General features: G+C 42.8%; 1 protein-coding gene across 1 annotated transcript in view; it reads left to right on the top strand.

Annotated features, from left to right (window-relative positions):
* Positions 1 to 18021, top strand: part of SSBP4 (single stranded DNA binding protein 4) — a 468852-nt gene that overhangs the window by 314468 nt on the left and 136363 nt on the right. Inside the window, exon 5 of the mRNA XM_040417640.1 lies at positions 17714 to 17803. Coding sequence (XP_040273574.1) covers positions 17714 to 17803 — 90 coding nt within the window. The remainder of the gene's footprint in view (positions 1 to 17713; positions 17804 to 18021) is intronic.

Here is an 18021-nt window from a genome sequence, read left to right as displayed (position 1 = left end):
CAGGAAAAATTCTTTCTCTTTTTCTTTATATGTGTTTGTGTCCAAGAGATCCGCGACTGCTCTAATACCCTTCTCGTGTATAATTGACGTATAAAGACTGCACACGTCATGAGTGACAAGTATGCAGCCTTCATCCACCTGAAGTGAGCCGATTTCTGACAGAAAATGGCCGGTGTCACGTATATATAATTGATTGTGCATATTGAGTTAAAGGTGTTAATACCTTCTCAAGGAGGATAACTCAAGGATGGAGTTAGTGGATGCCACAATGGGGCGACCGGGAGGATTAATGAGTGACTTATGCACTTTCGGCAAAGTATAGAACACAGGAGTAATCGGATGTTGATTAATAAGAAAGTCACCCAACTTGGCATCCACAACTCCACTCTCTTTAGCTTCATCGACCACCTTCTGTAGGATCTCTTTAATGTGATAAACCGGGTCATTTTGTAATATTTGGTAGGTGCTACTGTCCTGTAATTGTTGCAGGATTTCAGTGACATAATATTCTTTATCTAAAATAACAGTGCCCCCCCCCCCCCCCCTTATCAGCAGGTTTAAATATTAGAATTTTTTCATCTAACAAGTGATCAAGGGCATGCTTCTCCTCCACAGGTAAATTATGTTGTATATGTAACTTTCCTTGTTTACACTGTTGCAACAATGTATCCACATCACGCTTTACTAAATTAACAAAAGTGTTTTTGGTGGTGTATAGTTGCTCCTCATTTTCAGATTAAACTGTTTCACAGTCAACGCACTGGTCAGGCACAAATGGCCGGAGGGACACGTTAGTAAGGTAATTAACATATAAATAAAACCGATTTTTATCAAATGAAAGGACAGGTGGGGGTAAAACTAGTATATTTTTAATTACATAATGGAGACTGATAGGATGATATGAACAGTCCTACATCGAAAATCTTGCTGACAGAATCCCTTTAATTCCAGATAGGATCCATTTTATGCAGTTACATGTGTAGCAGTTTTGCTCACTTTAAGAATTTTGGTGGTGAAAGAATGTGATTATGTTTGACATGTTTGCTTAAGGTACTGTATAGAATCAAGCAAAGACAGAGGTCACTGCCGAGCCCCAGATATAGGTTTTAGGATTTATGCACATGGCCTGTACACAATGTCCCACAGCTATGTACTGTGAAGTAATGGGCATTCTGTGTCCTTGTGCAAGATATTTCCATACAGCATCATGTTGCGAAGATATCCCCTTGAAGGGGGATATATAGAGCCTACCACAACTGTTGAATCCTGCCAAAAAACGTCTGTGTGCCTTTCTATGAAGGCATATGAACTTACAGTTATAGTATACTCCAATAAACCCGTACACTCAGAGTTTTTATGGACCCGTAATCAGTGATGGCCAGTTCGCATGGTTCGCTCACTAACACATGCGGGCTGCCATCTTTTTTCACAAGTCTGGCAAGGCACAGGTAAGCCCTTACCTGTGCCTGTGCCGCGAGACGGTCTGAAAACAAATGCGGTCACCGGGAGCAGGCAGTTCTGAGAAAAGCCCGATGCAGGCCCCCGGGCTTACCTGTGCCTCGCCGGACTTGTGAAAAAAGATGGCAGCCTGTATATGTTCGCGAGCGAACCATGCGAACTGGCCATCACTGCTCGTAATATGGTTGTGTGCATGAGGCCTAACAGTTTTTTCAGTTACATCTCCATGTATCCCTGGTACTATCTGACTACACTCCTCTTGAAACTAATTTCTAGCACCAGTGCATGCTGAAATATTCTTTCCATCAAACATATGGACACCATGATGGAAACTTGACATACCATGTGCAGTTTCACTCTTATTTAGCCAAAACAAGGAGTGGATACAATAAATAGAAGTGCAGTTCTTTTCTTTTATGCTTTTCCACTCCTGGTCTTGGCAAAAAACAAAATCATAAAAACTACCCCATACTTTAAAGGAATCTGCTACACTGTCAGGCTTACTGATGCAGGTTTGGAAGCCAAAATCAGGAGTGGATCATAAAAGGAGAGAAAGTATAAAAGACAGAATGACCTCCTAATTTTTTACTTCACTTATGGCTGGAGCATGGGAACCGACGGGGATCCAGCTAAATCCCAAGCACTTACAGCAGAAACAGGCCGGATCCATGCTGGTCCCATTATACTCAATAGGCTCCAGCAGGGAAAGGCAGTATACGGCTATGCCGGATACAATGAACCCCGGCGGGCTTTTCCTCTGACAGAACAGCCTGCCGATGGTTTCAACGTTAGTGGGAAACAAGTGACTAGTGTGTCATATACAGTCAGGTCCATAAATATTGGGACATCAACACAATTCTAACATTTCTGACTCTATACATCAACACAATGGATTTGAAATGAAATGAACAAGATGTGCTTTACCTGCAGACTGTCAGCTTTAATTTGAGGGTATTTACATCCAAATCAGGTGAACTGTGTAGGAATTACAACAGTTTGCATATGGGCCTGCCACTTTTTACGGAAACAAAAGTAATGGGACAGAATAATAATCAGAAATCAAACTTTCGCTTTTTAATACTTGGTTGCAAATCATTTGCAGTCAATTACAGCCTGAAGTCTGGAACGCATAGACATCACCAGACGCTGGGTTTCCTCCCTGGTGATGCTCTGCCAGGCGTCTACTGCAACTGTCTTCAGTTCCTGCTTGTTCTTGGGGCATTTTCCCTTCAGTTTTGTCTTCAGCAAGTGAAATGCATGCTCAATCGGATTCAGGTCAGGTGATTGACTTGGCCATTGCATAACATTCCACTTCTTTCCCTTAAAAAACTCTTTGGTTATTTTGCTGTATGCTTTGGGTCATTGTCCATCTGCACTGTGTAGCGACGTCCAATGAGTTCTGAAGCATTTGGCTGAATATGAGCAGATAATATTGCCAGAAACACTTCAGAATTCATCCTGCTGCTTTTGTCAGCAGTCACATTATCAATAAATACAAGAGAACCAGTTCCATTGGTAGCAATACATGCCCACGCCATGACACTACCACCACCATGCTTCACTGATGAGGTGGTATGCTTAGGATCAGGAGCAGTTCCTGTCCTTCTCAATACTCTTCTCTTCCCATCACTCTGGTACAAGTTGATCTTGGTCTCATCTGTCCATAGGATGTTGTTCCAGAACTGTGAAGGCTTTTTTAGATGTCGTTTGGCAAACTCTAATCTGGCCTTCCTGTTTTTGAGGCTCACCAATGGTTTATATCTTGTGGTGAATCCTCTGTATTCACTCTGGTGAAGTCTCCTCTTGATTGTTGACTTTGACACACATACACCTACCTCCTGGAGAGTGTTCTTGATCTGGCCAAGTTGTAAAGGGTGTTTTCTTCACCAGGGAAAGAATTCTTCAGTCATCCACCATAGTTGCTTTCCGTGGTCTTCCGGGTCTTTTGATGTTGCTGAGCTCATCCTTCTTTTTAAGGATGTTCCAAACAGTTGTTTTGGCCATGCCTAATATTTTTGCTATCTCTCTGATGGTTTTGTTTTTTCAGCCTAATGATGGCTTGATTCACTGATAGTGACAGCTCTTTGGATCTCATCTTGAGAGTTGACAGCAACAGATTCCAAATGCAAATAGCACACTTGAAATGAACTCTGGACCTTTTATCTGCTCATTGTAATTGGGATAATCAGGGAATAACACACACCTGGTCATGGAACAGCTGAGAAGCCAATTGTCCCATTACTTTTGGTTCCTTAACAAGTGGGAGGCACATATGCAAACTGTTGTCATTCCTACACCGTTCACCTGATTTAGATGTAAATAGCCTCAAATTAAATCTGGCAGTCTGCAGTTAAAGCACATCTTGTTAGTTTCATTTCAAATCCATTGTGGTGGTGTATTGAGCCAAACATTTTACAATTGTGTTGATGTCCCCATTTTTTTATGGACCTTACTGTAAATTGGTGCCTATCCCTGTGTCTAAATGTAGGCCTGTGATGTAGAAAAATGTTTGTAAAACATGTGGGTATTTTTCTGTGGCCATTTTTTTTTTCAGTTACTAAAAGCATATTGCAGGATCCGATATTGATGGCCATCACTTGTAAAATCCTGGATCGCCGCTTTAATGTACCATAATAAGCCATGTGGACTAGAACCTGTTCTATGCACTCCAAATAAGAAAGGGAATGTCTCATCTCCCTCAGGATAAGCTGCTACCCACTTATCATTAGCAGTGTGTCCTGACATAGACACACCCAGTTGAAGCAGTCTGCTGTAACTCCTTACATGCCTGGTTTTCATTAACCATATTAGAAACAGATCTTGGCAGCATGTTTTCCGCCAGCTATCACTTCAAATAAATCTCCATTTGTGAGCAAAGCAAAGTTTGTCTGTAGCCGGACTATAAAAGTTCAAGGGACAACATAAAATGGGTAAAAAAAAAAACTGCTGTTAACCCTACTGATACCCTGTTCACAGATAGTCTCCTTGTGCTTGTTTGGCAGACAGCACTTGAGATTAGGCTCAAGCTAGAATAGTGTGTTACGATGGTCAAATACACAGCAGACTTTTCCACCGAGCGTTTGCATTGGATTTTTAGCTTGTCTTGCCGACGATCCAACTGCAGATTTAGCCTGGTCAGTGGGAGGTGGATTGTATCCACGAGGATTTTGGTGCTGAATATGCGCCGAAATCCATGTGGAAAAAGGTCTGATTCAGATGGCTAATCTGATATCTAGTCCACAAAACTCTGATGTATCTGGATGTTCGAGTGTGTCCAGACCCATACATTTGAATCAATAGAGGAGAGTTATCAAAGCTGGGGAAAAGGAAAACTGGCTTAGTTGCCTATAGCAACCAATCAGAACCAACATTTTATTTTTCAGGGCTCCTTTGGAAAATGAAATGTGGAAACTGATTTGTTGCCATGGGCAACTAAGCAAGTTTTGATAAATAACCCCTTTGAGTCTGAGATGGAAAAGGCACAAAAATGGTGCATGCTGAGATTTTTCTCTTCATGAACCAACGTTCCAAGAAGATAAACAAATGTCTGAACTACTCCGTTTATGTAAATGGGTCCGTCTGCTATGTGGGTGCAGCTCAGACAGCACATAGATGGAAAACGCTGTTGTGTAAATCATCCCTAAGTAGTAGTAAAAGCAATTCCAGTTTCTAAAATTGTGGTAAAATAGTAATAAAAATGCATGTTTTAAATAAAGGCTAAATCAACACTAAAGTTCTTCGGTATGCATGTCAAGGAAATGACCCACACAAAGCACCTGTTCCAAGATGCAAAAATGTTCCATGTTGGATGCTGAAATAATTGGATTTTTGACTATGGCAGATTTTTTTGTAGCCTGAATTTATCATGAGGAACGTTCAACATACTCAGTGTCGGACTGGGATGCCTAGGGCCCACCAGTAAAATTCATTCACTACATGTAAATGCTACCTGCTCGCCCAGTTACAGACGGCAGCAAGATGCAAGTTAAGATCATTGATTATAGGGGTCCCTGAACTATGAGAAGGCAGGTACCTAGGGAAAAAGGGTACTTTGTGGCCTAACTATGTACATAGAAGTCATCTCGGCCACCTGATGTGTCTATAATAATAAACTGTTTCTTAAATATCTAATATGGATACCTAGGCTGGTTGAGAGGCTGTAGGCCAGGGATCAGCAACCCTAGCTGTTCTGAAATGACAACTCCAAGAATCCTTTCACTTCCATGGAAGTTACAAGAACAGCCAAGTAAGTATGAATGCTGGGCAGGGGCATAGCTATAGGTGGTGCAGAGGTAGCAGTCGCTACCGGGCCCAGGAGCCTGAGGGGGCCCAAAGACCCTTGTGCTGCATAAGAAGACACACAAAGCACTGAGGGAAGGGGGGCCCAAGCCTAACTCTTGCACCAGGGCCCATGAACCTTTAGCTACGCCCCTGATGCTGGGAGTTGTTTCACAGCAGCTGGAGTGCCGAAGGTTGCCGATTACTGCTGTAGGCTGTCTCTCTGTATGTAGTGCAGTCAGTCTGTTGTGCCATGTATGCAAGAGGTGGGGGACTGGGGGCCCACCATGCTCAGGGGCCCACTAATGGATTCCCTTGTGGGCCAATCCGTGCCTGGACATGCTGCATACTCTGTACATGGTCAATGGTGTAGAAAATCACTCATCATTATGACCCGTTGTTTCATTCACGCCTTTGTTTCAGAATGGTCATGATCAAAAAATCTATCATTTATTCTTTTTAAGCGAAATGCCTACATCTGTGACACTTTTATACTGTATTTTATTCTCTATATTATTTAGTACTGCCCCTCATCTAGAGTGAAAACCCTCTATTTTTCAGCACCGCACATTATATCCATACTACTTGTCAACTCCTTATTCCCCTTCAGTGGCTTATGTTCCTCTCTTTCCCTTCCCCCATCCTCCGCCACCTCACCCGTGCTCTCCCCCTCTCTCTGCTGAATCTAAGCTCATTGATATGCAGGAGGCTTTGCTGAGCAAGGTACTTTTCTCCCTTGGCCGATGCGATGTGGAAGCAGAGAAGGAGGTGATAGAGGAGCAATGACGGCAGTCAGGCAATATCTGAATTTTAAGCAGCTTAACCCTTATATTCCCAGTTCCTTAAGGCACTAAACTTCTTAACCACCTCCTAATAATTTATGGCATATAATGTAATTCCAGTATTGGATCTAGTGCATTCTCCTTTCTGAATCCTGTGTGTTACCCACCCTCAGCTGTCTCTTTCTAATAAAGGACACATATCAGTATTGCCCTTCACATGAACCAGAAGTTTAAAACTATTGTTTCCTCCTGTGCGCCATACACTGGTGTGAAACTAGTCATCTGAAGCAACTATTCACTGTTGTTCATTGTAAAGATATTGCATATTAATTTAATAAAAAAGTCTAAAAGAAGAAATGATTGAAAAAAAAAATAAAGGAAATTTGTAAGAGCGGTAGGCATGGTTTATTCAGTATAATGGCACATGCTAGCCTACAATCAAAATGCATCCGCACCAATGTATGGCACACAAACACATTGAGGAATGTTTCCCAATGTCTTCTAAACTTTTTCGGTCTCACATTCCATCTTGCCCTGTAGTAATAAAAATGTGATTTTAGTAACCTTTGATGGACCTTTCGATTATCTGATCAGTGCTATGAATCTGTTCCTACGCTGTAAATTGTGCCAAATTAATCTGTGGGGTCATTCTGTAACCCTGTGTGCTTATGCTTTCACACAAAGATATACACATTTTTTCCTCACAAATACACATGGAATCCATGAACAAAAAGACCTACTGGGGAAAATTTTTAGGATTGCATTTCATTCATTTTGGGCAAAAATCATTTTGTATTTTAAAAAAAGAATGTTTCACCTTTCATCTTATAACGTGAAATAAGTGGCCCAAATCTGGAGAATTAAGCCTTTTAATTTTATGCATATTAGCTCCTTAGTGCAACAAGGGTGTTGCAGTTGTACCCGAGGCTCCTTTCATTTTCTTTGCCAGTCATGCCCCCAACATTTTGAGAAACAGGGCCAGGAGATGTAGAGGTAATCACTCCTGGCCTTGAAATCGAATGCCTCTTTAATCGGCGCACGCGCTATACAGTGCAGAAGCTGGGCAGATGGATCCATACGCAGTACAAGTTCCATAACACCATCCTTCAGTACTGTACAGTAATGTAAACATTTAAAAAAAATCCCTCCCTCCCCCACCCTAGGTGTTCATTGCCTTTAAAGGACTTGTCTGGCCATTATCTTTTTTATTTAATCAAGATCAAAAGGTTTAAGAAAAATTGTTAAATAGCCCTAATTCACCAATCCCCAGTCTCTCCTGTTTTACTGTGTCCACCTGCCAGTCTTTGCATTCTGGACTTTTTGACACAGAGAAAATAACCACACATTTAATCAGTATTGCTTGTTTCCAGTTTATTGAGAAGGACCAGACAGCCATCATCATCACCATCATCCAGACAGCCTCTTTATTTAAAATATGCTGAGATCTGTCCCTACTAGATCATAAAATATTGGTGCCCACTTCCCTGTACTCCTATTGCTTTCACAGCCCAAAAGCTGAAGAACCTTATGGTTAAAGGACACGTTTGAGCAGCAATGTACCATAGTAAAAAAAAAAAAAAAAATCCATAGAAAATATTGAGATTAGTCATACGTCTAAGTAGACTGTGTGAATTTTTCTGAAAGTCAGAGGAAATAGCTGTCAGGACAATGAGCATTTGGACGACAACTATCTTATGTACATGGCAAGGGAAAGCAGCAGAGTTTGAAAGCTGCTCTCCATATGAATGAGATATGTAATACTTCATCAAGGCAATATAACAACATATTAAAGGAATTTTTTTTCTTTTGTAGACATATTGTGCCAGTGTAAAAATAATTTTCTTCATATTGTCTTATTTTGAAGAGAGTTTGTCACAAAGAAGTTCATTCTTAAACCAGACACAATGCCTTGTAGGGCTAGCTTAGCTGAATGTAATACATTTCACTTAGTGATTCTTTGTTTCATTCTGGTGAAAAAGTAATATTCATCTTTATGCAAATGAGCAGTTAAGTGCACTGAAGGTGGGCCGAAGTCCCTCTGTGCACTATTGCTCCTTTGCTTCCTCTGCCAGCCTCTTTTTCTCCTTGATTGACAGGGCCGGGTGAAATGACTACGCAGAAACCTGACTCTATCAATCACTAAGGAGAAGAAGGGGCTGGCTGAGAAACCAGGAGAACAAGGTGTCATGGAAGGTGAGGGAAGGAAAGCAAACCAAACACAACAAAATCAAACAAAACAGCAGGCTAGGCCCCACAGCTAGGGAACAGGGAAAGGTCACCTCCTGATAATCCCTGAGCCTTCCCCTGACTGCTACCAACATAAACAAATCTCGAACATAAGCCCTGCTGCAACTGACACAAACGCTCAGGCTAAAAGACAATCGGTTCCTTGCACAAGATGAAGGAACCAGCGTCTACCTAAGGCCCAGTACAAACAACAGAAGGGAAGGAAGGAGGACTTAACTGAAGACGAACTGGGAGCAGGAGATCCACCAAACATCAGCAGAGAACTCCAGGAGAAACTATAAACTGCAAGGGCTATAGTGAGAGGCAGGTATAAATCTCATCACTAAAAAACTAATAAGCAGAACTTGTGAGGGGGTGGGATCCTGCCCAAAGCCACAACAAAGCAATTTGTCAGATAGATTCATGTGCAGCAAGTCTGACAGATCTTCTCAGAACACTCACAGGGCAGGGCCTGACAGTACCCCCCCTTCCCTCTACGGGTGACCTCCAGGCACCCAGGACCAACTCCGGGTGTGCCCTGTGAAAGGCGTTCACAAGGCTGCTAGCATTGACATCGGTAGCCGGAACCCACATTCTTTCCTCAGGACCATATCCCCTCCAATGCACCAGGTACTGAAGTGAACCCCGAGTTGAGTATTCTGGAGATCTAAAACTCCAGATTACCATCTACCAAGACAGGAGGAGGAGGCAAAGTAGATGGTTCAGCAGGTTCAACATACTTCTTCAACAAGGACCTGTGAAACACATTATGGATCTTCCAGGCCAGATTTTGTAAGGACCAATAAACCACACCCGCACACAGGTCCGGACCAGTCATACGTCTCTTGTCAGCCATCCGTTTATATCTTTTGCCCATCTTTTTCAAATTAACCTGAATCTTCCACCAGATAGAAGACAATGAAGAAGAGAATCTCTCCTCTTCAGGTATACCAGAAGATTCAGTCCCAGAAAAAGTACCAAACTGAGAGTGAAAACCATATGCGCCAAAAAATGGTGACTTATCAGTTGACTCCTGTTATTTAAGGCAAACTCAGTCAAGGACAAAAACGAGGACCATTCTTCCTGATTCTCAGCGACAAAACACCTCAAATAAGTCTCCAGGTTCTGGTTAGTGCGCTCAGTTTGTCCATTCGACTGAGGATGGAAAGCCGAAGAGAAAGACAACTGAATACCCAAACGAGTACAAAATGCCTTCCAAAACCTGGAGACAAATTGCGTCCCCATATCAGACACCACATCTGAGGGGATGCCGTGTAATTTCACGATGTTATCAATTGGGCAAAACTGATAATGTTACAAAGTGAGCCATCTTACTGAAGCGCTCCACCACCACCAAAATCACAGTTTTCCTAGAGGAACTTGGTAAATCGTGATGAAGTCCATGGACAAATGCGTCCAAGGACGAGATGGAATGAACAAAGGAATAAGAGAACCTGATGGCTGAGTGTGAGCCACCTTGGCACGTGCACAGGTCTCACAAGCTGCTACATAGCCCTCAACACATTTAACCAAACATGGCCACCAGATTCTCCGGGAAATAAGATCCACCGTGGATCTACTCCCAGGGTGTCCCACAAGGACAGTATCATGATGTTCCTTGAACACCTTGTGTTGCAGTTCTGAAGGAACAAACAACTTCCCTGGAGGACTGGAATCAGGTGCCTCACCTTGAGCCCCCAACACTTCCGTTTCCAACTCGGGATGAAGAGCGGATACCACCACCCCATCAGCCAAAATCGGAGCGGGATCCTCCGAGTCATCCCCCTTCCCCCAGGATAGCTACGTGACAAAGCATCCGCTTTGACGTTTTTGATCCCAGGATGATAAGTGACCACAAAATTAAACCTGGTAAAGAATAATGACCATCTAGCCTGCCTAGTGTTCAGACACTTTGCTGATTGCAGGTAAGCCAGATTCTTATGGTCAGTAATTACCTTAATCGGATGAATTGCTCCTTCTAGCCAATGACGCCATTCCTCAAAGGCCAATTTGATGGCCAACAACTCTCTATTCCCAACATCATAATTTATTTCGGCGGCAGAGAGTTTCTTAGAGAAAAAAAGCACACGGACGCCATTTGCTAGGAGAGGGACCCTGTGACAAAACTGCTCCGACTCCCACTTCTGACGCGTCAACCTCCACAATGAAGGGTTGAGACACATCGGGTTGCATCAGAATGGGAGCGGAAGCAAAACATTCCTTAATTGCAGAAAAAGCCTTTAATGCCTCTTCCGACCAGACAGAGAAGTCAGCGCCCTTCCTAGTCATATCGGTCAAAGGTTTGACAATAGAGAAATAATTCAGGATGAACTTCCTGTAGTAATTAGTAAATCCTAAAAACTGCATCAGAGCTTTCTGATTCTCCGACTGGTCCCAATCTAGTAACGCACGGACCTTTTCGGGATCCATGCGAAAACTTGAGGTAGAAAGTAAGTTACCCAGAAACTGCAGGTCCTGAACAGTAAACACACATTTTTCCAACTTTGCATACAATTTATTCTCCCGAAGGATCAATAATACTTGTCTTAAATGATCCTAAAGAGTCTCCATATCGGGTGAGTAAATCAGTATGTCATCGAGGTAAATAACGATAAACCTCCCCAACAAATGATGAAAGATGTCATTGATAAAGTTCTGAAATTGCTGGTTTGTGTGCGGATGCACACAGTAGGGTATTTGTTTGGCGCACAAAAGACGACCTCAGTCAGCGGACTTTTGATGAAATAGCTGTTTTTATTGTTTCGGTAGACAACGCATTTCGGAGTTTATAACTCCTTTATCAAGTCTTATGGGGCGTCAGCAAAAAGACTGGCCAGATGGCTGGAGCGTCTGGTTTAGCTGGGAGCGCCGCTTTTTGCTGACGCCGCATAAGACTTGATAAAGGAGTTATAAACTCCGAAACGCGTTGTCTACCGAAACAATAAAAACAGCTATTTCATCAAAAGTCCGCTGACTGAGGTCATCTTTTCTGCGCCAAACAAATACCCTACTGTGTGCATCCGCACACAAACCAGCAATTTCTTCCTTCACAGTCCCTAGGAGTCCTTGGCAACTCCACCTAAGGGACCGAACGGGTACTGGCATCACACCGACCACCCAAAACCCCCCCCCCCCTTTTTTTCTCCACGTGTACCTGCCTTCACGGACGTTGTGCTCCAACCCGCACAACACCAAAAGGTGAGCACACTTCAACCACGTCGTCAAACCACATAACTGCTACCCACCACCCTATGAGCGCCTCTCCCTTCTCCTTTTTCTCCCACCGAATTGCTATTGATAAAGTTCTGGAAGACTGCCGGGGCATTAGTTAAACCAAAGAGCATAACCAGGTTCTTGAAGTGACCCTCAGGGGTATTGAAGGCCGTCTTCCATTCATCCCCTTCCCCGATTCTTATCAGATTATAAGCCCCTCTTAAATCCAACTTAGAAAACACCTTGGCACCGACAATCTGATCAAATCGATCCGGAATAAAAGGGAAGGGGATAAGGGTCATGGACAGTAATGAGATTCAGTTCCCGGAAATCTAGGCATGGTCTAAGGGACCCGTCTTTTTTTTTTTTTACAAAAAAGAAGCCCGCTGCCATAGGTGATTTAGATGGTCTAATATCTCCTTTTGTCAAACTCTCGTCAATATATTCCCGCATAGCTACTCTTTCAGGTTGGGAAAGATTATATAACCGAGATTTCGGAAATTTTGCTCCGGGAATAAAATTGATCGGACAATCATACTCTAACAACAACTCCTGATCTCCACCCTCCGAGAATACGTTCGAAAAATCAGAAAGAAACGGAGGTAACACCTTAGTGGATACCCCAGAAATAGATTCGCCGAGACAGTTGTCCATACAAAAATCACTCCAATTACTGATTTGTCTAGTTTGCCAATCAATGGTAGGATTATGTTTGGTCAACCATGGTAAACCCAGAACCAGCAGAGCAGGCAAACCTTTAAGAACAAAACAAGAAATGGATTCAACATGAGAATCACCCAACCTCAAATGAATATCCTTCACAATATGAGTTAGACATTTTTGAGAGGAGCGGAATCTATAGCAAACACTGATATCTCTTTGCTTAATGCGCTAGTTCTAAAACCATGACAAATTGATAAACAACAAGATTAAACCCTGCGCCACTGTCAACAAATATTTCTAATTCAATATTTTCAGAGTCTAGCGCCACCATAGCAGGCAGGAGGAATCGGGTACCGCAGGTAGAATACAAATATACCTGTTCTGACTCTTCATTCACGCTACAAAGAGTAAGGGAACTTTTTTTTTAAAGAACCCCCCTTTTGTTTTTCATTACCACTTTGAGGCTTAATAAAAGGACACACATTAACGAAATGTCCTTCTTTATTCCAGAAATAACAGTCTTCTCTGTAATCTAGAGTTCCTATTACCAAAGCAAGAAGAGACCTGACCTAACTGCATAGGTTCCTCTCCAGTCCCTGGTTCAAGTGTCACTGTACCCCGAGGGACAGGAGGGACAGATTCCCCAAATGACAGTGCCTCCTGCCTGAGGGGAACCTTGCATTTCTACCTCAGAATCTGGATTTTCATGAAACGCAAGGGCGTCTTTTAGTTTCTGAGACAGCCCCTGACAGAACTGACTATGGAGTGCAGGGTCATTCCACTCCGAGTCAGTCACCCATATAATTTACAAGACTCCCTGAACTGAACCGAACAAAGTTATCACTTCCCCCGGAAAACCTATCTGGGAGAGCGACCTTTGGTTCAAGGCCACCAGCGGCGCCAGACGCCAGAGATCCCTGACACAGTGCAACTGAATTACGTAGGTCTGCTACCTTCCAAGATAATTTCTGCATGCGATCAACCAGAGTATCAACAGCTTCCATTTTGCACGGAGCAAGGGAAAAAAAATGACGGTATATTGGCGGTTTATAATGTCACAGAAGTTGAGGGAAAGGAAGCAAACCAAACACATCAAAATTAAACAAAACAGCAGGCTAGGCCCCACAGCTAGGGAACAGGGAAAGGTCACCTCCTGACAATCCCTGAGCCTTTCCCTGACTGCTACCAACATTAATAAATCTCGATGGTAGAAGTGTTCATGCACTCGAACATAAGCTCTGCTGCAACTGACACAAACCCTCAGCTAGGGAGCAGGAGATGAGACAACCAATTCCTTTCACAAGATGAAGGAACCAGCGTCTACGTAAGGCCTAGCCAGTACAAACAACAGAAGGGAAGGAAGGAGGGCTTAACTGAAGACGAACTGGGAGAAGGAGATCCACCAAACACCAGCAGAGAACTCCAGGAGAAACTATAAACCGCAAGGGCTATAGTGAGAGGCAGGTATAAATAGCATCACTAACTAACTAATGAGCAGAACCTGTGAGGGGGTGGGATCCTGCCCAAAGCCACAACAAAGCAATCTGTCAGATAGATTAACGTGCAGCAAATCTGACAGATCTTCTCAGATCACTCACAGGGCAGGCCGTGACTCAAGGGTTGGACTCACCCTCGGTGCACTTAGCACATTTGTATAAAGATTAAAAGTAGTTTTTCTCGAGAATGAAGCAGTAGATCACTAGGTGAAAGGTATCGTTATATTCCCTACAAGGCACTGTACCTAGTTGAACAGTGACTTTCTTGGTGACAGACTCCCTTTCAGTATTGAATGGAAACTCTGAATTTTCATGATAGTTCTTACCTGAAATCATGTTGTCTGAAGCCAGTGCTGTTTTGACTTTACACATAATGAGGCATCTACTGGAATTTGCTGGGGCCGTTGCATAGCAACAGTCCATGCAGCCATTGGGTGACAACAGAAGAACAACAGCACATGTCCATCATCCTATGTGATCTGCTAATGTCACTGAGAGATCCCTTAGGCTGGGTTCACACGGGCGTTGCGGGAAAAGATGCGGGTGTGTTGCGGGAACATGTGCGATTTTTCCCCGCGAGTGCAAAGCGTTTTATTGCGTTTTGCATGAGAAAAATCGGCATGTTTGGTACCCAGACCCGAACCCGGACTTCTTCACAGAAGTTCGGGTTTGGGTTCAGTATTCTGTAAATTGTATTATTTTCCCTTATAACATGGTTATAAGGGAAAATAATAGCATTCTTTAATACAGATTGCTTAGTAGAAGGTCAATTGAGGGTTAAAAAAAAATTAAAAAATTAACTCACCTCCTCCAATTGATCGCGTAACTGCCGGTCTCCTGTTCTTTCTTCAGGACCTGTCAAAGGACCTGTGGTGACGTCACTGAGCTCATCACATGGTCCATCACCATGGTGATGTATCATTTGATGTAGCATGTGATGAGCACAGTGATGTCACCACAAGTCCTTTGACAGGTCCTGAAGAAAGAACAGGAGACCGGCAGCTACGCGATCAATTGGAGGAGGTGAGTAATAATTTTTTTTTTTTAACCCTCAATTGACCTTCTACTAAGCATTCTTTATTAAAGAATGCTGTTAACCATGTTATAATGGAAAATAATACAGTGAATAGACTTTCATCTTAGCAACCATGCTTGAAAATCGCACCGCATCTGCACTTGCTTGCGGATGCTTGCGATTTTCACGCAGCCCCATTCACTTCTATGGGGCCTGCGTTGCGTGAAAAACGCACAGTATAGAGCATGCTGCGATTTTCATGCAACGCACAAGTGATGCGTGAAAATCACCGCTCATGTGCATAGCCCCATGGAAATGAATGGGTCCGGATTCAGTGCGGGTGCAATGCGTTCACGTCACGCATTGCACCCGTGCGGAAATCTCGCCTGTGTGAACCCAGCCTTAGTCCTCTCCCTATGCCATGTAGATAATCTCTTATATAGGGTGAAGTAATTCCAAGTGGCAGTAGGGCAATTAGAAGGCATGGATTTAGCAAAGGACCATAGCTTCAAACTATGCCTCGAACAAAGTGCAATGACTCAAAAGTTCTGGAAAACAAAGTATTCTTGTGTAAGTACACCATATGCCATGTGCCCTGCCCACTTCAGAGGCGAGTAACTCTCATACAGAGCGAAGCGCACTGTCTTCAATGATAGTGCTTGCTGTTGAGGGAATGTGATTTCTGTGCCAAGTTTGATAAACGGTTGGAAGTCGGTTGTTGTCATAGTAACAAGACACAACTTTGGTTAAACACTTCCGCCCTTCAGCAGTTAGGAGCGTGCCAAATGGTTTCCCCTAGAGAGGATGTCTTCAGCTGAAAGATATGCTTAAATAAAATATCCTGTCTCCGCGTGCTGTAACCCTTCGATTACCTGAACTAGCAGTTTAGGATGGCTGTTATAAAGCCATGATTTGACAGCCTGGAATTGGCAGCCTTGGAGGAGAAGATGCAGCTGCCATGCAGACAATAAGTGACAGGAGAGAATTAGGTTATTACAGTCACCAGACTTCTCAAACTACTTATAGTCTGCAGTGAGATAGTCGTAAAATAACCTAAAAACAAGTGACTTCACTGTATGTAACATTATACTGTGCATACAACACTATAGAAATGTATTGTGTATAGGTAATACATTGTGTCACCCTCACAGCTTAGCTCTCTATTATAGGACAAAAGTAATGTATATAGAGCTTTGGCAACTTTTTGGATTCAAAGCTTTGTCATCGTAGAGCTGTAGGGATGGTTACAAATTTCCACCTAACAAACTATGTTAGGAAACTGGTTAGACAGATCCTCCCTAAAATATTGTTATTATTGGAACTGTTCCTTTTAGCAACTGGAATGCTCCTATAACACCCAGGCCTGCAAGGAAATCCCCTATAGATTTATTAACAGGCTGCAGACCCACGGATTATTGGCAGACAAGTAAGACAACTAAAAGGAGCATTTCTGATAATAGCGGTATGTTTAAAGGGGTGATGCAACTTTTTAAATGGAAGCATACTTACCTGCTTCCTGGTGCTGGGTCCCAGCTCCTTTGCTCCTCGTCTGCTCCACTGCACTCCTTATATATAAACTTTCTGTTTGACGCCACTGCAGCCAGTCGCTGGCACAGCGAAGATCTGCTCCCCTTGCATCGCATGACCATTTCACTCTTAGCAGTGCAGAGGGCACAATCCATAACAAATCCATAACCAAGTCTGTGTCCAAGGCTTGGAAGCATTTTTCTCACACCAAAGGACAAAATACCACAACTGTTCTGTAGAAGCAGTCATTCAGTGTGTAGCATTACACACACTGGGGCAGATTTACTAATCCTGTAGATGGAGTAAACTTAGATTGGTTATATAGACATGTGCCAGATAAAACACATTAGCTCAGGCAGGATGATAAATTTGGCATTTGGCAAGACACCTTTGTTTAACTATATACCCTGTATTGATTGGCTTACTTTGCAACAGAATTTTGTGGAGCAATTTTGGTGCAATATGTTGCATCTTAACTCTTGTCCTCTTTCACATTAAGTCATAACTCCTTTACTATTTATCTACACCCACTTAGTAAGCTAGGTGCACTGGATATTTTCTAAAACCAAATGTGCCAAATTGCACCAGATTTTGGCACATTTGACAATAAGACCTAGGCCTAATCACATACATACATAAGGGCCATTAACTTTTGGATATTGTAATACCAAAATAACTACCTTACCATAGAGGTAGCCCATGTGGTTGCTATGGGGAGCAGTGTGCCCACTGTAGGTTGGGCCTGTCCTCTGTGTTCAAGATTAGAAAACAACTGCATGAGGAACCAAGTCATGGAGGTTATGTCAAACCTGTCTCCTAAAAAGGATAGGAAGGAGATAGTGGGTAGTTGGATAACCATCAAGCAATCCAGTCCAAGAAATGAAATGGGCTTCAGTGTAATTTTGCAGTAGGACCTTTATTTCCCTGTTGTACTCCATTGTTCTGAGTGATGAAAAAGTGATACAGAACTGAAGGCTTTGGTCATCTACACTCATCAAGTAACTTCTCTTGGTAAGAGACATCATGTTAATGCGGTCTTTTTTTTTTTGCTACAGAGTGCAGCTGCTGCTCCCAGTCCTGTGATGGGCAACATGCCTCCAAATGATGGAATGCCAGGAGGACCCATGCCCCCAGGGTTTTTTCAGGTAACAGAAATTTTTCTATGCTAATATTAAAATGCAATGAAATATGTATGTATATCATTTCAAATATAGCAGATTTTTAAAACTACTACAGTATATCCATCCTTTCTGTGACGGAAGCCATTATGTTAATATCACCATTTAGGGATGTGGTGAAAAGCTATTCTATGTAAAATCCCTGAAAAAGACAAGGGGCACGGCCAATGTCTGGAGGAAAAAAA

The sequence above is a fragment of the Bufo bufo genome, chromosome 2 (assembly GCF_905171765.1).
Source record: "Bufo bufo chromosome 2, aBufBuf1.1, whole genome shotgun sequence".
Classification (NCBI taxonomy): Eukaryota; Metazoa; Chordata; class Amphibia; order Anura; family Bufonidae; genus Bufo; species Bufo bufo.
The sequence above is the reverse complement of the archived record's forward strand: the minus strand, read 5'-3'. Positions and strand labels throughout refer to the sequence as shown.